This window comes from Panthera onca, chromosome A3 (assembly GCF_046562875.1).
Source record: "Panthera onca isolate mPanOnc1 chromosome A3, mPanOnc1 haplotype 2, whole genome shotgun sequence".
Classification (NCBI taxonomy): Eukaryota; Metazoa; Chordata; class Mammalia; order Carnivora; family Felidae; genus Panthera; species Panthera onca.
Window position 1 is genome coordinate 128,414,176 of NC_138341.1, and position 23,061 is coordinate 128,437,236.

The following is a 23,061-nucleotide window of genomic DNA, read 5'->3' on the forward strand; positions in this document are numbered from 1 at the left end:
ATTAACCACTTTTTTTTTTTTTTTTTAAATTTCAAACGTTTATTTCGAGAGAGGGAGAGAGAAAATTCCCAAGCAGGCCCTGCTGTCAGCACAGAGTCTGACACAGGGCTCGACCCTATGAACTGCGAGATCGTGACCTGAGCCGAAATCAAGAGTCAGACATTGAGGACTGAGCTACCCAGGTGTCCCTCATTAACCACCTTTTGCTGAGGTTTGGGCCTGAGGAGACTCTAGAAGATTGTTGCTCTTTCTAAGGAGACATTCTTGTTTGTCACAAGTCCCATCTGGCTCTGATCTTTGTTCTGACGCTTTAATAGTGGGGCCTCACTGAGCTTGTCCTCTCTTGGAAATGAACACAACCCCGACTTGTCACAGCTGGGAATTCTGGTGAGGCAAGAAGTGATCGTGCTCCATGAAATAAGGCTTTATTTAGACACGTGGCTTCAGCTCCATTCCAATGACTTAGCATCCCCGAGATGTTGTAGTAACGGGTTTTGTGCATTAAGATCTGAGGTCATGGCATGTTTAAGTTCTGCACGCTGCCACTGGCTGTGGGACATCTGGCAAATATTTTCCCTTTTTAAATGTTTCCCTGCAATAAAATAGGAGTGATGTTTCTGGCTTCTAGTTTCTTTATAAAGTAGGAGATACTTGCTATTTATTAACTAGCTGCCAATTACTAATCCCTTATCAATTTATAATTATACAGTTAATATGTGCCTAGCACAGTGCTGACACATAAAAGATGCCTAGTAAATAACATATATGCCTGAATGTAAGGAAGTCATTCATTTTTCCAGTAAGGAAATTTTTAAAGTTTTTTGGCCAAATTGACTATAAGAGCGTTTATCACTGCAAATGAACTATTCAAATGTCTACTTATTTTTAATTACATATATTTAAATGTAGAAGTGTTGCTTTTTTTTATTTAAAAAAAAAATTTTTTTTTTTAATGTTTTAGTTTTTGAGACAGAGCATGAGCAGGGGAGGGGCGGAGAGAGAGGGAGACACAGAATCGGAAGCAGGCTCCAGGCTCTGAGCTGTCAGCACAGAGCCCGACGTGGGGCTCAAACTCACGAACTGTGAGATCGTGACCTGAGCCGAAGTCGGATGCTCAACCGACTGAGCCACCCAGGCGCCCCTAGAAGTGTTGCTTTTATCTAGTCGTACATTTCCAGGAATAGCTGCATCTTAAAGTTCTTGGGATTCAAGGAGCAATGTACACAAAACCCTGGCAGGACGCCTGCTGCATTGTGGGCACTCAGCTCCTGGACTTCTCTCCCTGGCCTTGTCCGTTCCGATCCCAATCCCATGGGAACCTTAAATTGAATACGGCCCAAACTGAGTTCAGCATCTCCAGCTTCCTCCCTCCACGCCCCTCCCTCTTTATCATTCCCTCTTGCTACGGACAGTACCAGCAATCCATGAGTCTTCTTACCCTGCCTTTATACCCCCACCTTTGGCTAAAGCAGTTAAGTCCTGGACTCCGGTTACACATCAGGAAATCACAAGGTCTAACCCTACACACGGCGGCAGTCCTTGAAGGCCTTTGTCATCCCAGACAGATCAAGAAAATGGCATTTGAACCGAGACCTGAATGAAACAAGGGACAAACCTGCTGACCAGGTAGGGAAGAGCGTTCCTGGAGGGAATGTTCAGAGGCCCTAACGGGAGCCTGTGTGTTACACTGGGGCAGGGCAGTGAGGGGGCAGTCATGGGAGTGCGTCAACAGGCGGCTGCCGGAGGGGGGCAGATCTGGGGCTTTTCTCTGGGTGAGATGGGAGCATTGGAGGTTCGAGTGACAAGACCTGGTCTAGGTTCAAAGAAGATCCTTCTGACTTCTTACGACTAGACAAAATATTTTTACTTTTGATTTAGGTATGTAAGTAAGTGAGAATCGGCAGGCATTTGAGTATTTCATCTGCAATGGTGAAAGCTGTCATGTTCAGTTTGGCCAAAAAACTTTTTAAAATTTCCTTATTGGGGAAATGGATGATGTCTTCATATTCAGGCATTACACAGTATTGACTGAACACCTACCATGTGCCAGCACTGTGCCAGGCACTGGGGATTCACATATAATCAAATGTATAATTACAGACTGGTAAGTGTTCATGGTAAGGGATTAATAAATGGTAGCCATTTAATAAATAGTAAACATTCCTACTTTGTGAAGAAACCAGAAGCCAGAAGTCCACGGGCTCACGGTATCACCTAGACCTTTTCTCCTTTCTCCACCTGGGCCTTCTCCCTCCCACTCGAGTGCGTTGGGTGTCGCCTGCTGTTGGCTCTCTTCCTAAATAGCATCTGAACGTGATTGGGTTTCTCCCACCATCTACCTACTGGCCCCTACCTCTCCTCCAAGTTCATACCCAGACACCTTGAGCTGGTTGTCCTCCCCCACTGCTTCAGTTTCTCTTCTTTCCCAATTATACTCAGCTCCTCCAACCTGTGCTTTGAACCCTGCCCTCCCCCAAAGACCAGACAGGACAAGGCACGTCACTGACTCCAGCAGATAGGTCAGTCTCTCTTAGTCCCCTCCACTTCATCTTTAGCCTGTTTCGTGCTCTTGACCCGGCCCTCCTCTTAGAAACTTGCTGCTGCTGCAACACCATCCTGGTTTCTTTTCCTCTTTCTTTACCATATTCCTTTTCCATTTCCTTGGCAGCTGCCATCTCCTGGTTCCCTTCCTTTAGCTGTTAGAATTCTTCAGCCTCTGCCCTAGACTCACCCCATGTCCTCTCCCCAGGCAGACTCCCCCCACTGACCACACTTCTCTTGGCTTTCGTTACCGTCCATGTGCTGATGAGCCCAGACCCGTGGTTCTCGACCAGACAGCTCTCTGGAGCTCCAGGCCCACAGAGCCAGCTTCTTCTAAGAGCTGTCTGCAGAATGACTCGAAAGCATCTTTGGTTCTGCATGGCCCAAACTGAGTGAGCTCTTCCTCTGCCCTCTTACTACCACACCTCGTGCTGGGTCCTTCACCCCCCAGCACCTTAGGGAAGGTGCTACACGTCCCTCCAGGTTGCTCAAGAGTTAGCCTAAACATCATCTTTAACTCCTTTGTCTACCTCAGCACCCCATGTTACAAAATTATGATGTCAGCTCCCACATCACTATCCCACTGCCACCAGCATCTCAAAACCCGCCATGACCTCACCTGAATTACCGACGCAGCTTTCCTTCTGGCCTCTCCAGTGTTCTCTAGCCAACATCCACTGCATCTTCCACCAAGCTGCCAGAAGGAGCCTTGAAAACCCTTCAAAGGCTCCAGTTACCCTCGGATAAAGTCCCACCACCTTGCTGTGGCCCTCCAGGCCCCCTGTGCTCTGCCCTCTGCCTGCCTCTCCAGCCTCAACTCCCGACACTCCTTGTGCTCTGACCATACGGGCCTTCTTTCCATGTCGCAAGCGTGTCAGGTCTCCCACTGTTCCTCTGAAACAGTTGGTCCTGCTGGCCCCCTCCTCCACTTCCCCCACTGTTTTTGCTTCCCAGTTGCAGTTTGGATTCCTAGATCAGACTTTCATGTCTGATGTTCCTCTAGAAACTTCTGACATTAATCAGAGTGTGTATTTAAAAAATTATTTATTTGTTTTGAGAGAGAGTGAGCATGTGAGCGAGGGGAGGCAAGGGAGTGAGAAAGAATCCCAGGCAGGCTCCTTGCTGTTGGTGCAGAGCCTGACGCGGAGCTTGAACTCCCGAACCGCGAGATCATGATCTGAGCCGAAACCACGAGTTAGACGCTTAACTGACTGAGCCACCAAGGCGCCCCCAGAGTATTTATTAAACTTTTGTATAAATACTCAGACTATACTATTAAGTTTCCTGAGGTCAGGATTCCTATTTACTTCTGTGGCCCCATTGCTCAATATTCAGGTAAAATACAGGACTCCCAGTTACATGTTAATTTCAAGCAAACAACAAGTAACTTTAGTATAAATACGTATGAAATATTTCACAGAAGTATAATTTGCTCAAGTCAAGAAGTGAATGCGAGGAATATTCATGCTAAAAATACTATTTGTTGTTTGTTAGGAATCACATTTAATTGGGTGTTGTGTGTTTTTTACTGGTCAAGTCTGTAAACCCTACTCAATGTGTATTAGCACGGCAAATGTTCTGAACATCTGCTATGTGCTAGGCAACTCACACCTCATTAAATTATTTTTTGTGAGGGCGCCTCAGTGGCTCTGTCAGTTAAGCGTCTGACTTCGGCTCAGGTCACGATCTCACAGCTTGTGAGTTCAAGTCCCACGTCCGGCTCTGTGCCGACAGCTCGGAGCCTGGAGTCTACTTCAGATTCTGTCTCCGTCTCTCTTTGCCCCTTCCTGTCTTGGGTACTGTCTCTGTCTCTCTCTCAAATATAAATAAACATTTAAAAAGGAACTAAATAATTGTTTGTACAATTCCTTGTTTTAATGGCTGTCTCCCATACTCAGAAGTTAAGCTCTTGAGGGCAAGGACTCTGCCTGTCTTGTGCCCTACTCTCTTTCATACTTGGTCCCAAATACCTTCAATACATATTCCTAGCATTGAAATGGAACTAAGAGGGGGCTCTTTTACAATGGTACTTCCTTTCAGTGGCCCCCAGAATTAGGGGCCTGTGTGGTGGTAAGCAGAGCCTGAAGGGGGTAATGTCTCCTGGAGTCTGGAGCTGGCCCCACCGTCTGTGGGGAGCAGGGCCTTGCTGGGCAGAGGAGGCGAGACTCAGGCGGCAGGCAAGGGAAGACGGCCGCTGCCTGCTGGAAACCAGATCTGCCCAGGCCCTCGACGACGTGGTCCCTGGATGCTTTCTTACCTGTATTCATCTCATTATTCCCCAACCTTCCTTAGTGTCTGCTGAGCGTCCCATATAGGGCTCGGCGGGGCACTAAGAGTACAGGAATAACGATAATCCTTCTCATCCTTGGTTCCCGGCATAGTACCTCCCCACCCGCAAATAATTTTGATTTAATCGTCTAGTTCCTGAAAGATGATCAAAGCCAGGCATTCAGGTTACTCTGGAAAAGTCCTATCTTGAATCCTCTTAACCAGCCCTTCAGGAGAGACGCTAATAGCATTCCCGTTACACAGATGAGGGAGTGGAGGCCACGTAGGATGAGTAATTTGCACGAGCAGGGACCCAACACTTGGTGTTTCAGCACAGAAGTGTGATTAGATGCACGGTCTCAGGCACACTGCACAGCCTCCTAGTCCCAGCACCCACTAGCTCTGTGACCAGTGGACAGATTATTCTAATCTCTGCCTTGGTTTCCTTATCCATAAAATGGGATTAATGAGTGTCTTCCTTAATAGAGTTATGGGAATCTAGTTAAATAGTCCCCAGAAAGCATTAGGACAGGGCCTGGAGCAAAATAAGTGCTTAATAAATGAGCTACCAATGTCACCACTATTCCCCCCACCCATCCCTGAGACCACTCAGTGCCCGGCCCCACCTAAGCAGCTAGCAGCTGTAAATGTTTGGTGACTAAGCTGCTATTATTAAGTGAGGTGTTTCCCAAACTTGGCCTGAAGACATGAATTACCTGGGAGTCACTTACTATAAAACAGATTCTCAGGCCCTTCCCTTGGAGATTCTGATTGGTAGGTGTGGGTGGGGCCTGGGAGTCTATCTTTTAGAAAGGACCGCAGGTAAAATGCATCCTTAGGCTAGTTTAGCAAATCCTATTATAGAATGTGAGGTAGGCTAGTGTTACCGCAAACCTGTTGTAGCTTGGGTGGGGCAGTGGCTTAGGTGATGGTTAGAATCAGGTGGACAAACTCAGTCCTTACAGGTTGTAAGACTTTAGTGATAACCTTTTCTGATTCTAAAAATGATCTGGACTATTTGGTCTCAAATGATCTCCCCAGAAATTTTTTACAAAGGGAAAATTAGCAGCTTTGTAATGGAAAAACCTAGCAGACACCCTTCTTCACCGAGTGATTAAAGGTAACATCCTCGGGGAGCCTGGGTGGCTCAGGTCATGATCTCGCGGTTCATGAGTTCAAGATCCGGCATCGGGCTCACTGCTGTCAACGCAGAGCACGCTTCGGATCCTGTCTCCAGCTCTCGCTGCCCCTCCCCCATTCGCGGTCTCTCAAAAAAAGTATCCTCGATAATGGGGCAAACCATGGGTGACTCGATGGGATACACCTGAAGATACGGCAGAAACATTTAACCTGATGTAACCATAAGGAATTGTCAGGCAAATCATCCCAATTGAGGGACATTCTGCAAAACAGCCAGAACTTCCTAACTGTCAAGGTCAAAGGAGTCTACAGAGGTGTGGTAGCTGACTTCAGTGCTGTGTTTGGATCCTTGATAGGTGAGGGTTACCATAAAGGATATCATTGGTCCAATTGCTGACACTGGAATATGGACTGTGGTATGTAAGGAACAGTATTGTATCAATGTTAGGTTTCCCAATTTTGATGGCTATATTACAGTTGCATAGGGGGATATCCTTGTTCTTAAATTTGCATAGAGAAGTTTAAGTTTTTAAAAATGTTTTATTATTTATTTTTGAGAGAGACAGAGACAGAATGCGAGTGGGTTGGGGCAGAGAGGGAGGCACAGAATCTGAAGCAGGCTCCAGGCTCCGAGCTGTCAGCTAGAGCCTGACTTGGGGCTTGAACTCACGAGCTGTGAGGTCATGACCTGAGCTGAAGTCAGACGCTCAACCGAGTGAGCCACCCAGGCTTCACTTCACATAGAGAAGTTTAAAAGTAAAGGACATGATGTCTCTAATTTACTCTTAAATGGTTCAGAAAAAAAAAATAGTGATACCTGTTTATAAATTTGTATAGATAGATAGGAAATATACACAGTGCTGAAAATTATGAAGCAAATATGTACAGTGTTAAGAATCAATGCTTATTATTTGTTTTTAACATTATTCATTTTTGAGATACAGAGACATACTGCAAGTGGGGGAAGGGCAGAGAGAGAGAGGGAGACACAGAATCTCAAGCCGGCTCCAGGCTCTGAGCTGTCAGCAGAGACCCACACAGGGCTCGAACCCACGAACCGTGAGATCATGACCTGAGCCGAAGTCAGACACTTAACCAACTGAGCCACACAGGTGCCCCGTAAAATCATAATGCTTATTGTTAAGAAAACAAGACAGGAGGATAGAAAAATACAAAGAAGTTGAAACCACTTCACCCCCACTGACAACTAATCCCATCAATAGTAGAATATTTACGTGTCCTTGAGTCACCATATATATTTTTTTAAATGCTTACTTATTTTTGAGAGAGCGTGAGTGGGGAAAGGGCAGAGAGAGAGAGAGAGAGAGAGAGAGGGAGTCACAGAACCCGAAGCAGGCTCCAGCTGTCAACACAGAGTCCGACTCCGGGCTGGAAATCAGGAACCTCGAGATCAGGACCTGAGCCTAAGTCGGAGGCTTAACCGACTCAGCCACCCAGGCGCTCCGAGCCATCATTATTTTTGACTGAAATGTAAAATGGGCAAATGCTTCACGTCTTGTTAACTTGCATTTTCACTCCCGTGATGTAGCCACCAACATCTTTCCGTGTCGGTCTGGTGTTATTTTTAATGGCTGCGTGGTGCTGCTGGTGAGGCGGGGCCGTACTTTAGTGAGTGTTTAGATTGTTTCCAGCTTGACTGTTCTAGACCGAGACAGAGTGAGTGTCCTTACAAATACATTTTTGCCTGCTCTCTGAGTGTTTTATTATACAGAGCTGCTGGATCTAAGGGAAAGAGGATGAGAGAGAGGCAGAAATAGGAAAAAAAGCAGAGACAGGCAGAAATGGCAGAGACGAGAGAGAGAGAAACATGCCCCAGAGACTGAGAGGGCGCTTGTCCAAAGCACTGGAGGCCTCAGCAGCCCGGCCACAGGAATCCAGGCAGAGAAGTGACTAAGCCACTTTTTGGAACACACCCTGCAGATACAATTGTAGGTAAGGTCAGAGTCCTTTGTGTGGGGATTTTCAGGGGACTATTGTTCTTGAGAAGCAACGCGGTTACCCATCAACAGAAGACCAGTTATAGATTATGCTGGAAGTGCTCATTGGAGCCAGTCTCCCAAGTGGGGCTACCAGATTTAGCAAATAAAAATACAAGAAGCCCAGTTAAGTCTGAATTTCAGATAAAGAATAAGTCTGTCCCAGTCTTATACTAAAAGCCTATTTGTCATTGATCTGAAATTCTAATTTAATGGGGCATCTGGGCTTTATCTGGCAAAACTGCCTCGAAGACCCGTGAGAACATACAGGTGAAGGTTAGAGGGTTTGTGTGTGTGTGTGTGTTTGTACACATGTGGGCTTCTGAAGTGACCCTGGAGATTTTAGCTCCTGACCTGTGTGGTGGGTGTAGTTGAGGAAATGGGACTTGTCTATTGTCTGGGCCTCAGCTTTGTGCTGTGTAGTGATTTGTGTATATGTCTTAAAAGTGTTGATATATTGGGGCGCCTGGGTGGCTCGGTCGGTTAAGCATCTGACTTCGGCTCAGGTCACGGTCTCACGGCTCGTGAGTTCGAGCCCCGCGTCGGGCTCTGTGCTGACAGCTCGGAGCCTGGAGCCTGCTTCTTCGTATTCTGTCTCTGTCTCTCTCTGCCCCTCCCCTGCTCACAGTCTCTCTCTCTCTCAAAAATAAATATTAAAAAAAAATTTTTACGTGTTAATATATTAAATGCAGATATTAAAAACATCGTGATTTCCTAAACTCCATTTGAACATTTTTGATCTTAACTGGCAGGGGGTGCCTGGGTGGTGCAGATGGCTAAGCCCCCGATTTTGGTTCAGGTCAAGATCTCACAGTTCATGGGTTCAAGCCCCACATCAGGCTCTGCACTGACAGTGAGGAGCCTACTTGGGATTCTCTCTCCCTCTCTCTCTGTCCTTCCCCTGCTTGTGCTCTCCCCCCCCACCCCCCGCCCTCAAAATAAATAAACTTAAAAAAAAAAAAAGAAGCAGCAGCAGCACTGACCTGGGCCTGGGGCTCTGAACAGAGCATGTGAACTGTGTTCCCATCCTGGAACACTCATCTGCCCCTGGGCTTCTTAATCATGGCCACTGCTGCCTGAATGTTCTCTCACTTCCCTTCCCCTCTCACCTGCCCATCCTTGTGACCTCAGCCTGGAGTCAGTTTGGATCTCACTCCTCTGACTCAACTGGGGTCCCTTGGGGCTGCTGAGCTGCCTGCTACTATCTCCCTCCCTCACCTGTGAGCTCCACTGGGCACAGAGACCTTGTTTGTGGCCGGCTGGGTTATCACCATATCCTAGCCTCTTAGGCCGGGTACCCTCTGCTTCTCGCTCGCTGTGACTTGGGAACGTCAGTATTTTACCTCACTGAGCCTCGGTTTCCTTATCTATAAAATGGGACTGATAATCTTGCCATGGGAATCAAATGGGCCGGTGTGCAAGAGATGGGAGAGTGAGATGGTTATTAGTGTCTCTGAGGTGATGTTTGAACTGAGGCCAGCTCTAGGAAGAGCTGGGAAAGGCTGTCCTGGGCAGAGGAGCATAAGGGCGATCCCCCTGCTACGGGAAAGAACCTGTATGACGAGGAGCAAGAAGGCCAGCAAGGCGGGGAGAGTGAAGGTGATGGAGCCGCTCGGGGGCCACGAGCAGGGTTTGGAGCTTATTTTGAGTCTGAAGCCAAGAGCCGACTCTGACCTGAGAAAAACGTTTGCGCTCACTTTCTCCTGCTTGCCACGATCTCCCCCACACAGCGGGTCAGAGAGGCACAAGCGTCTACAGGTGTGGAAGTGGGTGTGGGTGGGGGAGAGAGGAGGCTCCTGGGGTTTCTCCTGGAGACAGGGTCAGCCTTCTGCCAGGAAGGTGAAGCTAACGGGGGGATGTCAGTCCAGTCCGACGGGCGAGGCTGCCAAGGCCAAATTAGGGCGCGAGACAGTTGGAGAGAGAGTGTGTGTGCGAACCCCTGGTGGCAGTGCACGGAGATTGGCAGGGGGAAGGCGTGCTCTGCACCTAGAGGAGATCCCAGCGACCCGTCTTGGGCCTGGAGCACCAGCGGGAGCACCAGCACGCCAGGTGTGGGGAGGCCCGGCTGCAGGGCATCCCTCAGCCCACACACAGACACCTGCTGCCCTCGAGGCCTGGGACAACTGCCTTTGAACCAGGGTGATCACCTCCTTCCAGTTACCCAGGATTGTTCCAGAACTACCCCCTTCTTATTACCCCAATGAATAGATAAAGAAACCACATCTCAGGGGCAATCAGTATAGTCTTGGTTTTGTGGTTGGCTTTTTTTCATGACAAAGCCGTTTATTTGTAATTGTCACATGTGTATCTAAAATAAAACATTCATATCCTTCAGAAAAGGTTAGGAGGAGGGACACTTGGGTGGCTCAGTTGCTTCAGTGTCCGACTTTGGCTCAGGTCATGATCTCACGGATCGTGAGCTTGAGCCCCGCATTGGGCTGTCTTTTCTGGCAGCACAGAGCCTGCTTCGGATCCTCTGTCCCCCACCTGTCTCCCTGCCCCTCCCCCTCCCCTGCTTGTTCTCTGTCTCTCTCTCAAAAATAAACATAAAAAAGAAAACGGAAGCCTCCTTCCTACCCCTGTCCTCTTCCCTCCTCAGATGCTACTAGATTCTTGGGTCACCTTTCACAGATAGTCTGTGCCCACGGGGTGGATATTATCTTATTTACTTCTGCACAAAAGGCAGCCTATTAGATATGCTGTTCCCTTGACTTTTTGTTTTTCACTTAAAAGTCTAGCAGTTCATTCATCCATTTGGCTAATATTTATTAAGCACCTCCTCTCGGGGTGCGTAGGTCAGAGCAGTGAATAAAACTGGTCCTGCTCCGATGGAGCCGTCTAGAGCAGAGAGTGAATATTTAGGTTTTAGGCCTCAGTAGTGAGGACATCATGTAGGTACCTATATAAGAGAAAATACATTTCCACAATTTTTTTTGTTGACAAAATGTAATATTTAGGAGCACCTGGCTGGCTCAGTCAGTTAAGTGTCCCAACTTCGGCTCAGGTCATGATCTCATGGTCTGTGAGTTTGAGTCCTGCGTTGGATTCTGTCTCCCTCTATCTGCCTCTTCCCTGTGTATGCTCTCTCGCTCTCAAAAGTAAGTAAATAAACATTCTTTAAAAATGTAATATTTAAAGATAATTTTTTGATAATACAGGTCTACGAAAGAGAGGAATGGAATTCTCTTTTGAAGATTTACATTTTGCTTTTAATTGGGATTCCAAGTTAGTGTTCCCCATCCTCAAATCGATCGCAAACAGTCATCTGCAAAAGCCATTCTTTTTTTTATTTTACTTTTTATTATTTTTTTTATTTGAGGCGGGGGGTGGGGAGAGAGGGAGAGAATGAGGCAGGTTGGGGAGGGTCAGAGGGAGAGAGAGAATGAGCCCAATCCCATGCGGGGCTCCATCCCAAGACCGTGAGATCATGACCTGAGCCGAAATCAAGAGTTGGTCGCTCAACCGACCGAGCCACCCAGATGCTCCTGTAAAAGCCATTCTTAGCACGAGGGGCCATAAAAGGCAAGCCTTAGGTTGGATTCGGTCCATGGGCTGTATTTGCCAACCTCTGGTCTAAAGGGCAATCAGCAAAATAAGTAAAACATACACAGTGTCAGGTAGTGGTTGAGTTGCAGGGGAGAAAAGTCAAACAGGGAGGGAGATAAGGGAATGAGGACTGGAGAGAGAAGGGGTGGGTGGCTGACGAAATGGTGCCAGAGAGGGCTTCCCTGAGGAGATGAGGGGGATGAGCCTGGAGGCCCTCTGGAGGGAAAACATTCCAGGGGAAGGGGGCATCACATGCAGAGTTGCCGAAGCCGGAGCATGCCCGGTGTGGTCCACTGTGGCTGGTGCCTCATCAGCTCGGAGGGGCCACGAGGGCCGGACCCTGCATTAGACCTCCTGGTGTAAGGCAGACGTTGGGTTTTCCTATGAGATGGGAGCCATGGAGGGTTTATATACACAGATGGTCTTTGACATTTTCACAGCTGTAAAATATTCCATCGATTGGACTATTATGCATTTAACAAGTCCTATGAAGGATGACTTTTGCTACCCTATTAAAATTAATGAGGCTAATACCTGCACATGATAAAAAGAAAAAGACCTGGGATGTGGGATGTGGTAAAGCCTCTCTCCCTGCCACCCCTGCCTGGCAGCCACCCAGATCCCCTCCTGAGAGACAATCACTGTTACCAGTTTCTCGTGTCCCCCTCCAGAGGTGGCTTCTGTGTCTCTAAGAAACACCTATATATTTCCCCCACTTTCTGTGCAAATGGGATTACATTGTGCACGCTGTTCTGCACTTTGGTTTTTACCACTTAATGTCTTGATGACCCCCTCATCCATTACATGCAGAGCTTTCTCCCTTTTGACAGGTGTGTAAGATGACTGCACTATAATATATTAAATGGTCTCCAGATGGGCATTGGCCTGAGTGTAAGAGCATCAAATACTACCTTGGGAGGCTACAGAGATACCATAGGAGTGAGGCTCCTGCCCAGAACCAGGCACACAGGAGGTGCTCAGCAAATCGGAACGAAAAGGGTTTGCACATCTTTTCCAGGAGCCCCCAACTCGGGGCACATTCAACAGACTTTGACCCAAAATCTCCCTTGAAAGCCATTTATATCCTGGGATGGTGATTTTGACTCCTTCAGAGGTCCTATGGGGTCATAGGCCCGAGGCTGAATCACTGTTTGCTTTCAGGCAAGTGTGAGACACTCGAAGAAGCTTTGTTTTTTAAATCGAGGAAGGATAAGGGTGGTGGTTGAGCCTTGTGGCTCATTCCTTGAACTTTCTGTAGACATCATCTTCTTCCTGGTCAAGATTAACTCTTTGACTCTGATTGATTCAGCCACCCGAGTAATGATCTAATCAACAGGGGCCAAGTGGCCTAATATACAAAGAGTTCTTAGCAATTAAGAATTTCATCAATTCCATGACCAAAGGACGTGAAGGGATAGTTCGAACACGGAGAAACAGAATGGCTTTGGAACACGTAAAAATGCCCCACCCCATTCATGTGAGATGCAGATTGCAACTAGGAGGTCTCACTTTCCTTTATCAGATGGGCAAAGATAAAAAAGTTAGAGTAGACCCTGCCTGGCCAGTTTTTAAGAAGGGGCCCTCACTTCCCTGCTGGTGGAACTATAGTTTAACCTTTTTGGACGATGTTTGGACAAATGTATCAACATTTTATATAACGCACCTTTGACCCAGAGTGCACAGATGTGTGTTCAACACATCCATGGAAATTGCCACGTTGTTTATAGTAGCGGAAAAGTTGTAATCTAACCTGCAAGCTCAGGGAGGGAAAGTCCTCTTGTTAAATACATCCTGCCATTGTAGTATAATCCATACAATGGAAGGGTCTTCAGTCGTGCAAAAGATTAAGGAAACTGCATGTAAGGATCTGGAACAATTTTCAAGATACTGAACATTGTTACTTGGGAGGATAAAGCAAGATACAGGCTAGTGTGTGGGCTCCCATTTGTGGTACCTAAAGAAGGCATGTACCTTAGTCTACATATACATCTCCTTGTTTCTATAAAGACCCCCCGGGAGATCATGCAAAGCACTGGTTAAAAATAATTGCCTTTGGGGAGAGAAATGGATATCTGGGATGAAGGAGACTTTCTTTTCTGTTTGGGTGTCACATTTTTAGTTACTGTTTTTACTTTTAGTGGGGGACGGACACCTGTGGAAAACGCAGGCCTCTGTTCAAATGTGTCTTCCCCTCAGAGGCCTTTCCTGGTCACATTAGATATTCCCAGACTGTCCTCCAAGACAGGTGTACCGGTTTTCACCCCCATTAGTGGCGTGTGTTCCCAGCCTCGAGCGTGGCGGCTCAGAAGCGGCCTCAGGGAGCGCCTCGGCCAGCAGAGGGCGCCGGAGGACCGCGCCCCAGGGCGGGGAGCGGGGAGCGGGGAGCGAAAAGCCCGGCCCGGCCCGGGTTCGCTGCAGCTTCGCCCCAGAGGCCGCCCACTTCCGGGAGGACCTCACACCACTGCATCAAAAGTGTCGCCTCGCTTTTCCCTGCCATATGGCCCTGGGGCAGCACCTCCGGGAGCTGGTCTGTGGCCCCGGTGACTCGTTCGAAGCCCCCTCCCACCTCGCGGTCTCCGCCGCTTCCAAGAGGGAGGGGAGCGAGGGCGGGGACGATTCCGTCCGAAAGGAGGGGACGGCCCTGATCCGAGAAACGTCCTCCCCCGCCCTCCACCCCTTCCCGAGCGCAGGTGCCTGACCGACCCAGGAAAATGGAAACCCGGAGGCCAGGCGATGGTGTCTGCGCACCAGCGGCCCCTGGACTCCTTACCCTGGAGATAGGGGTCATTCATTCTTCCATTATGGGATTGTACCATCGTTCGTTAATCCATGATACCGTTGATAAACATTTGGGTCGTTCCCAAATTCTTGCTATTAGGAGCAAGGGTTTAGTGAATATTCTCTTGTTTCTTCCGAGTTTGGGGCTGGGCAGCAGTGCTCAGTAGAATCACCTGGAGAGTTTGAAAAAATATGTTAATATGGGAGCTCACCCTCCCCCCCTCCCCCCCCCCCCCCAACTAATTAAATCAGGATGTATGTGGAGGTGGGCCCAGGCTTGGGTGTTCCCTAGCAGAATCTAATCTGCGGCCAGGGCTGAGAATCCCTGGGAGGCCCGCTGGCCTAGGAGTAGACTGTTACTAGCTCATGCCAAGCTTTTTCAAAGTGGCATGGGACAAAAGTCCTGCTGCCCTCACACCCTCCTCAACACTTGATATTGACCAAATTTTAACTTTTTGTTCTTCTGATGGGTGTGAAATGGTATCTCACCAGTGGTTTTAATTTGCATTTCTCTCATCTGATGAGGCTGAGCCATTGGTGAAAAATGTTGAAACAGAGACTGAAAAGGAGCCAGCCAGGTGAAGATCTGGGGGAAGAGAGGTGGGGAGGAGGGGGGGCTGGCAGGTGCCAAGGTCCTGTGGTGGTAAAGGGCTGGGATGTGGAGGAACACAAAGAAGTGGGGGGGGGGGATCATTGTGCCTGGGGAATGGGGAGAGTGGCTCAAGACAAGGTCAGCAGAGGTCAGATCAGCAGGGCGGAGGGCTGTGGTGAGGACTTTGGCTTTTACTCTGGGTGAGACAGGAACATGGGAGGGTTTCAGCAGAGAGACATGGTCTTACTCCTCCCTCTGGCTGCATGCGGGGAATCATATTTTGGAACTAAATAGACACAGGAGAGGGGTGTATTCTAAGTAGTGACCGCATATGGCCCATCTCTCCCCCCTACCCTAGACTCGACTCAGCAACCTAGATCACAGTTGTCCCAAACAGACAATTGTCCCTGCCTCATTCTAGGTGGTGAGTAGTGGGGCTTACAGGTTTTCGTAGCCCTTGCTTCATAGATGAAAACAAGTGGGATGGGACTTATTTATGGATTTATTTCTGTACCTCCACCCCCACCCCAGGCCTGGCATGGCCCTGTCTGGAGTGGTGGGTCCCCGGGAGAGCTGAGGGTGAGGTTCCAGCTGTCCCTCCCCTGGGCCCACGCCACAGGGGACCAGTCGGTGCCCCCACTGCGGAGCCCAGCGTTAGATCCTTTAGACACAGTATTGATGACGCCCCAGAGAGGCGAGAAGCCCTGCCTCAGCCCTTCCCTTCCCCACTTCTTTCTCCCACCTGCCCAGAGTGATCTTTCTCAAGCAGACTCTAAACAGGTCCCTCCTCAGCTGAAAATCCTGTCTTGGTTCCCAGTGTCCTTGGGGCAAAGTTCAAACTCCTCTAGGCCCTGGAGGCCCAGCAGATCTGACCTCTCAGGCTTGGCCACCCCACCCCCATCCCTGGGAGCTGCTCTCAAAGACTCTGAAGTAGGCCGAGTCTTACCTCGGGCCTTTCCCCTCGGTATTTCTTCACTTCCTCTGGGAAGTTGCCCCGACCCCCTGTCAGGTGACCCGTTTCTTGACTGTCACAGCGTCCTGTGGCCTCCCCCCCATCAAAGCACACTTCCCTTTGCTTAATAATTATCTGTTTACTTTCGTCTCTCTCCCCCGCCGTACCGCGAGCTACACTTTACAGGTAGAGACCCCGAGTGTTTTGCTCAGGAATGTGTCCCCAGCTCCGGGAATAGTGACTGGCACGTAGCGGGTGCTCAGTAAACATTTGCGAAGTGAAGGAACGGATGCCTTTTGCTAGATGATGCCAGATTGCTTTGCAAAAAAGGCTGTGGCATTTCACACTACCAGCAGCCACGTGAAGGTGTTCATTTCCTCGCAGCCTCCCCCGAAATGTGTATAGTACTTCGTGAATCCCACGCTCTTTGCGAGGCGCCAGCCTGGCCGAGGAAATTTCCGCCCCCTCCCCAAGCCTGAGGCGGAGGCGGTTTCGGAACGTCAGGTGCCCAGACCCGCGGCGGGCGGCGCCAGGGGGCGCCAGAAGCAGACGACCGTGCATCGCTGGGCAGGCGGGCGCGCGGGGTACCGAAGGGGGTCCCGCCTCGCCTGGGGCTCCCTGTGCCCGCCCCCGGCAATCCGCCGCGGGGCGATCGGAGCAGCGCCCGCGGCCGGGCCTCCGAGCGGCCCCCGCCCGGCCCCCAGCGCCACGCGGCGCGAGCCCCGCCAGCCCCGGCGCACCTGCTCGGGGCGTGGCCTCCGGCGAAGGCGCGCCTCGATTGGCGCCGAGGTGACAAAGGGGCGTGGCCTCCTTCGACCACGCCCCTCCAGAGGCTGGCGTACTTAAAGGAGTTGGCGGCGCGTCTCCACTCAGAGCGCAGCGGCACGGCCTCGCGGGTGGAGTGCCTCGCGACCCCTGTGCGAACCGGCGACCCCCGGCTGCTTTGGCCACCATGCCGCGCTCTTTCCTCGTCAGGAAGTCCGCCTGCTCCCGCCGGAGGCCCAACTACAGCGAGCTGCACGACTCTTCTCCAGGTGAGTGGACGGGGTGAGGGACCCCCGGGGGCTTCGGGGAGACCGGCGAAGGCTGGCTGGGAGGGAGGAAGGAGGGGGGACTCGGGGGCAAAATCCTGGGCCCAAAATGGAGCCAAGGGGCCGGGCGCGGGGCGGTGTGCGGAGGGGTGTGAGGAGCCCGGGGCAGGTGAATGGACGGTTGGAGGAGGGCTTTCCGAGGGCGGTGGTCTTGCGTGAGTTGTCTGCTCGGCGGCCGACAGGGGAGAAGCGGGGCGGGGCGGCTGGGGAAAGGAGGGGGCCGGGGCCTGGCGGGGATGCAGGGGCAGGGCCCCCCCCCCACCCCACCCCCCCCTCCGCCCCCGAGTCGGGGCTGGGCGGCGCCCTGCGCGTGAGATCTGGAGGCCGGGGCGGGCGAGCGGGGCGGCCGGGGTGAAGAGGGGCTCCGGGCGGGCAGGACGGGCCGTCGGGGCCGCGATTCTTTCCTCCCTCCAGTAAGTACTGAGCGCCGGCCCCGCGCGCCGCCCCCCCCCCCTCCGCCCCCGCCCCCAGCAGGCTACGGTTTGTTGACTGACTGCGCGACCGACCGAATGCCTGACCCTGCCCTTTTCTCCGTCTCCCCCCAGAGTTTACCTTCCAGCAGCCCTACGACCAGGCCCACCTGCTGGCGGCCATCCCGCCTCCCGAGGTCCTCAACCCCACGGCCTCTCTGCCCACGCTCATCTGGGACTCTCTCCTGGCGCCCCAAGCCCAGCCCATCGGCTGGGCCGCCCTTCTGCCCCAGGAGGTCCCCAAGGCTGCGGAGCTGACCTCCCTGTCGGACGACGACAGCGGGAAAGGCTCGCAGCCGCCCAGCCCCCCCTCGCCGGCCCCTTCGTCCTTCTCCTCCACCTCGGCCTCTTCCCTGGAGGCCGAGGGTTACGTTGCCTTCCCGGGCCTGGGCCGGTTGCCCGCGCAGCTGGCCGGGCTCTCCGTGGCCAAGGACTCCCAGACTCGCAAGGCCTTCAGCTGCAAGTACTGCAACAAGGAGTACCTCAGCCTGGGCGCCCTCAAGATGCACATCCGCAGCCACACGCTGCCCTGCGTCTGCGGCACCTGCGGGAAGGCCTTCTCCAGGCCCTGGCTGCTGCAGGGCCACGTGCGGACGCACACGGGTGAGTGTCCCCGCGGGCCGCCGCCCTCCCGCCCCCGCCCCCGCCCGTCGGCCGGCCCAAGGTCAGGGTGGGGGACCGGGCCGGCTGCCGCTTTCGGGGTGCGCAGACCGAGGCTCGGGCCTCCCCGCGGCGCTCGGAGAGGCCGGGCGGCAACATGCACTATCCGCCCCTCAGCCAGGCAGATGGGCTGGAGTTGGGGGTCCGGGGAAAGGTGCAACCAACACCTTGCCGTCGGGGCCAGGTGTGAAGGAACCCACCGCCCCCGCCCTCCCCACCCCCACCCCCTCCCCAGCCAGGCAGGATGTTGTCAGACCCCCCACCTGGCTCAGAATATCCTGCTTGGAGAACTTCTTCCAACCTTGCTCTGCTGTGTCCCCACTCTGGCCTCAGTTTCCTCGTCTGTACAATGAGCATGAGACCAGCCTGTGGGGGTTCTGCACGGGTTACACGAAAGAAAGCATATGCAGAAAGCACCTGGGCCACCACTTGATACGTGATAACGAAAGTGGTTTTTTTTTAATGTTTATTTATTTTGAGAGAGACAGCAGGCGAGTGGGGGAGGGGCAGAGAGAGGGGAGAGAATCCCAAGCAGGCTCCACAATGGTCCGCACAGAGCCTGATGCGCGGCTCGAACTCACCCAACCGTGAGATCGTGGCCTGAGCTGAAATCAAGGGTTGGGGCGCCCAGCTGACTGAGCCACCCCGGTGCCCCCTGAACAGAAATGTTTTTGATGTTTGCGCCGCTTCCGTGCTGTGTGGACTTGGGCAAGCGATTGAACCTCTCTGAGCCTCAGGATGCTGATAGCACTTGTTAGGGCGGGTATCAAGATTCAGTGTGTCCTTAATCACTTCATAATAATTTGTTATCATGGTTCTCAGGGCTGCTCTCCCTGCCCCCACCGTGGACTAGATAAACTCAGTCCTATCTTGCGGCCCTGGGAATACCTTTGCCGGCACAGAACACAGTTCTACCTGTGTTTCAAAAACATGAGACTAAATGTGTAGAAAATTGTGAAATGGAGACTTTTCTATCCTTCAACTCTCTGGAAACGTGGAAAAGGTAGCCGCTGCGTCCTTTCAGAACTTGAAAGGTGGCTGCTCTTTGGGGTGTGACTTTGGGAGAAGGTTCAAGGGTCACAGCCAGCAGCTTTGGGGTCAGGCTGACGGGTCTGGAGACCTCAGTTCTGGCATTTCCTGGCCCAGTGGCTGACCTCTGAGCCATGAGGGTCAGTGGGGTGGTTTGTTTAGGCCTGGCGTTTTGCAGGCATTATTGATATTACGACTCCCACAAAGTGTCCCGGGCATCCCCCCCCCCCCCCCGGCTTGCAGACGACCCCCCCCCCCCCTCACCCCCGTCCCCCTTACTTTGTGCACACGCAGCCCTGATTTTAAAGGGACCTGATGTAAAGGTCCCGCCAACTGCCAGGCCTCTGTCCTGGGCTGAAGAGGGCTCTATTTGGGGGAGTCGAAACCATTGGGGTGCTCCCCTGAGCCCCCCAGCTTCTCCCCCCTCCCATCCCGACATTATTTTCATGTAAAGGCACGGCTCAGACACAAAAAGCCTGTTGAAATGCACCATCACCATCCTCATTGACTCCCATTGTGTGTCTTAATGGTGGGCCCAGTGGGTGGGGGCTGGGGGAGTGGAGCAGGTGCATGGGCCAGTGGTGCCCAGCACCTGTTCCCGGCCTCAGCTGCTGGCCCGCAGCGTGTCAGGCCCCTTTAATCCGGGGAGTATCGCATGTACAGTGCCCCCCTCGGCGGCCTTTGTCCCCGCCGGCCTGGTGCCGATTTCACACTCGCCAGGATCACCGTAAAGACGTCTGCGGGGGTGGGGGATCTGCAAGGGGTGCAGGTCTGTGCCTGCTGCTTGCACACACAGACCCCTCCACCCCATCACGTCCTACCGAGGCCTCCCTCCTTTGTTCACGGTCGTGTCTGATCCTACGCAGCATAAAGGTAGCGTTCACTGAGCACTTGCTGTGTGGGAAGGGTATTGCCCAGGGCCTCCTTTACCTGGGTTAATGCAGTAAATCGACAGCCCCAGGAAGGGGGTGCCGTTGTAACCCCCACCTTACAGATCAGGAAACTGAGGCACAGAAGGAAATCACTTTCCCAAGTCACAGCTCAGAAGGCTGGAGCCAGGGTCGCTTCACTTCTGTCAAGGAGGTGAGAGGGTAGTGGCTTTCCGTGCCCTGGGGAAATAGGACTCCGTGCCCCCTTACCCAGATCTGTGTCCAGTAAGCCCTTAGTTCACCAGGGAGTGTGTGAAGGAGGAAGAACTTCATGTGGACCTTGTAGTGCAGTCATCAGACCTTCCTGGCCTAGTATGCAGAGGGTGCTCAATAGTGACCGAGCCAGTTAACTCAGACATCCCTTCCCTAGTCCTCCTGCTAAGTCCCCCTGCTCTGTGGGGTAGCCTGTTGCCTTGTCTCTCTGCCCCAGGAGACTGAGCCCTTGAGTGGACGGTTCCACAGTCAGCCTCAGGCATCTGACTTTGGACCCCTCCCTCCCAGTGCCCAGCACAGTGCCCCAGGCACCCAGAGGCTGATGGAATTCATTCATTCCCTGCTCTTGAATTCCAACACAGATTTAACCAGTGGGCCATGGCCTAGGGGCATATCAGGCTGAGAGTGGGAGGGTAGAATTTTACTTTGTAGTAAAGAATGTTCAGTTTTATTGGCTGGCACATAGTGGAAGCTTGATAAGTACTTGTTTAATGAGCTACTATTTGGCCTTCTTATTTAGTAGGAAATGCTGCACCCCCAAGAAAACACAATGACATTGTCAGTGTTTTCGGACTGTGTACTATATCGTCTTCGTTGGGGCAGGAATTAGGGAAAATTGGTGAACAGCATTATCTGGTGGTGATTGAGGGGTCAGGCTCCTCTGAGGCTTTAAAAAACAACAGACTTCTCTTTGTATAAACACTTCTTGAGTGAGCACGTACTGTGTACCTAGCTCCGGGAGCAGGACTCTTTTCAGCACGCCCTGGGCCAGGCAGGTGGTATGAGGGGCACAGGTAGAAAGGGGTTCTAAACAAGTCATAAGGTAAAAGGTTTCTGTAGCCTTGTGGCGGGGTCCCAGGCCCTGGGCTAGAGGCTTGGGGTGAATCCAGGGGAGATCCCTGAATTTCAAGACTTGAGATCACTGACAACGAAGGGAAGGAAAGAACATAGTCGGCAAGCAGCAGCACTGTGATGAGGAAGCAGCTGAGAGAAGTGGGCTAACCTGCTGGGGGGAGGGGTGTGGCCGGGAGCCTTTAAGGTTGACTCCAGCTTTGTCCCCCGATGAAGTGAATCCAGGCGTGATAATAAGGAGTACCCACTAGAGCCCCCTTACCTGAGAGGCCGTCTGTGTAGTGGTTAAAATCAAGGGCTCTGGAATCAGGGTGCTTGGTTTTTGCTGGGTGACCCTACATATCCTACGTGGCTTCTCTGTGCCTCAGTTTCACCGTTTCTAAACTGAGGACAGAGGTAGGACTAAATGAGGCGAGAGTCCCTGGCACAAAGTAAGTGTTCAGTAAATTCCGTCACCATCATCGTCATGGTGTGTTGAGCACCCCCGGCCAGCTTGCCATGATGAGGGCTTTACTTACCGCCTCTGGATTACTGACTCCTATAGGTGCGGGGGTGAACAGCTCCATTTTACCGATGAGCAAATGGAGGCTCAGAGAAGCCAGATGACTTGCTCAAGGTCACCCGGTGGGAGGTGGCAGAACTCCCGATCACATCTAGGGCTTTGGGCACCAGATAATAGGGCCTGGTTTTTCTGGGTCATGGGATTCCTTCAGGGTTGGGGTGATCTGGCTTCGAAAGGCCGGGGTGGGGGGACCAGGATTTCAAATAAATGCCAGCTGTTACCCCAAGTGGTTCAGCACTCGACTCTCCTGTTTTCTGTCCTCAGGAGAGAAGCCCTTTTCCTGCTCCCACTGCAGCCGAGCCTTCGCCGACCGCTCCAACCTTCGGGCCCACCTCCAGACCCACTCGGATGTCAAGAAGTATCAGTGCAAGACCTGCTCCCGAACCTTTTCCCGCATGTCCCTGCTGCACAAACACCAAGAGTCAGGCTGCTCAGGGGGCCCCCGCTGACCCTCAAAGCTCCTTCTGCCTCTCCAGACCCTCCCCCGGCCATTGCGGCCTCCCTCCTTCCAACTGCCACGGAATTCCCTTCTGAGCTCCCCCTTTTGGCTGCGTTTGCCCCTCAGGACTCTGAGGACCTTTTTCCAGTTCTCTCTGCCCTGGTGCCTCGGTGGGCTCTGAGAGAGGCCTTCCCGTGGACGTTTCTGTGAACGGCTGGTGGGGAGGGTGGCTTGCAGCCAAGTGTTCTGGAGTTGGCCTCTCTGTGTGGGTTTGTGTATCCAAAGGTGTTTGGATACAGCTGCTTTGAGCTCCGGGACAAAAGCAGACAGACTGATAGGAAGCTCCCCCCACTCAGGGGAACCCACTCCTTCCCCACCCGGAACCCTCAGGCCACCCCTCCAGGAGGTGTGACTAAGCGCGCGTGTTCACCCCCAGGGCCTGTGGGGGCGGTCACTGACACAAGGACTGGTCTAGACCCCAGGTTGCCCCCAGGCCTGGGCAGCTATTTCAGCCTCCTGTTTGTCATGGTGGCACCTGTTTCATGGGCAATTTAACAACGTCTCAAAAGAGACTGTGAGTAATTGCTGTCACTTGTTGGGGGCCCGAGTGGGGTGCTTCAGCCTGACCGATGTGTCTCCCAGAACTATTTTTGGGGTCTGACAGGTGGGCCTGGGAGGAAGATGTTTACATTTTTAAAGGTACACTGGTATTTATATTGCAAGCAACATTTTGTACTAAGGAAACGTTTTGTATAGTTATATGTACAGTTTATTGATATTCAATAAAGTGGTTAATTTATGTATTAAGAAAGTCTACTTAGTTTTCTAGAGGGGTGGGTGTTTTAAAGGGCCTACAGGAAGGGAGGAGGGGCCAGGGGTCCTTAGAGCTCGGATATTCCCGACACGGGTTTAAATCCTGTCCTCTTAAACGTCATGTGGCTTTGGACTTCTGACTTTGACTGTCAGGGACTTTATTCGTGCACGTGGGTTTTCCTCTGAGCC

At 52.0% G+C, this 23,061-nt stretch overlaps 1 protein-coding gene and 1 long non-coding RNA gene across 2 annotated transcripts; one reads left to right on the forward strand and one right to left on the reverse strand.

Annotated features, from left to right (window-relative positions):
• Window positions 1–409: 409 nt before the first annotated feature.
• Window positions 410–3,015, reverse strand: LOC144615862 (uncharacterized). The gene is made up of 2 exons (XR_013554488.2): window positions 2,793–3,015; window positions 410–592 (listed from the first exon to the last, which is right to left on the reverse strand). It is a non-coding gene; the product is annotated as an uncharacterized LOC144615862 (long non-coding RNA).
• A 2-nt stretch (window positions 3,016–3,017) lies between these two features.
• SNAI1 (snail family transcriptional repressor 1) lies at window positions 3,018–22,881 on the forward strand. The gene is made up of 3 exons (XM_060619989.3): window positions 3,018–16,848; window positions 17,451–17,978; window positions 21,885–22,881. The coding sequence occupies exons 1-3, from the start codon at window positions 16,767–16,769 to the stop codon at window positions 22,067–22,069; spliced, it is 795 nt and encodes a 264-aa protein (XP_060475972.1). The 5' UTR covers window positions 3,018–16,766; the 3' UTR covers window positions 22,070–22,881.
• The last annotated feature ends 180 nt before the right edge of the window (window positions 22,882–23,061 follow it).

Excerpts from the sequence above, each read along its gene's own strand:
- SNAI1 (XM_060619989.3), top strand. The coding sequence starts at position 16,767 with ATGCCGCGCTCTTTCCTCGTCAGGAAGTCCGCCTGCTCCCGCCGGAGG. Across the intron at positions 16,849-17,450 it reads GCTGCACGACTCTTCTCCAG|AGTTTACCTTCCAGCAGCCC; the intron begins GTGAGTGGACGG and ends GTCTCCCCCCAG. Across the intron at positions 17,979-21,884 it reads CCACGTGCGGACGCACACGG|GAGAGAAGCCCTTTTCCTGC; the intron begins GTGAGTGTCCCC and ends TTCTGTCCTCAG.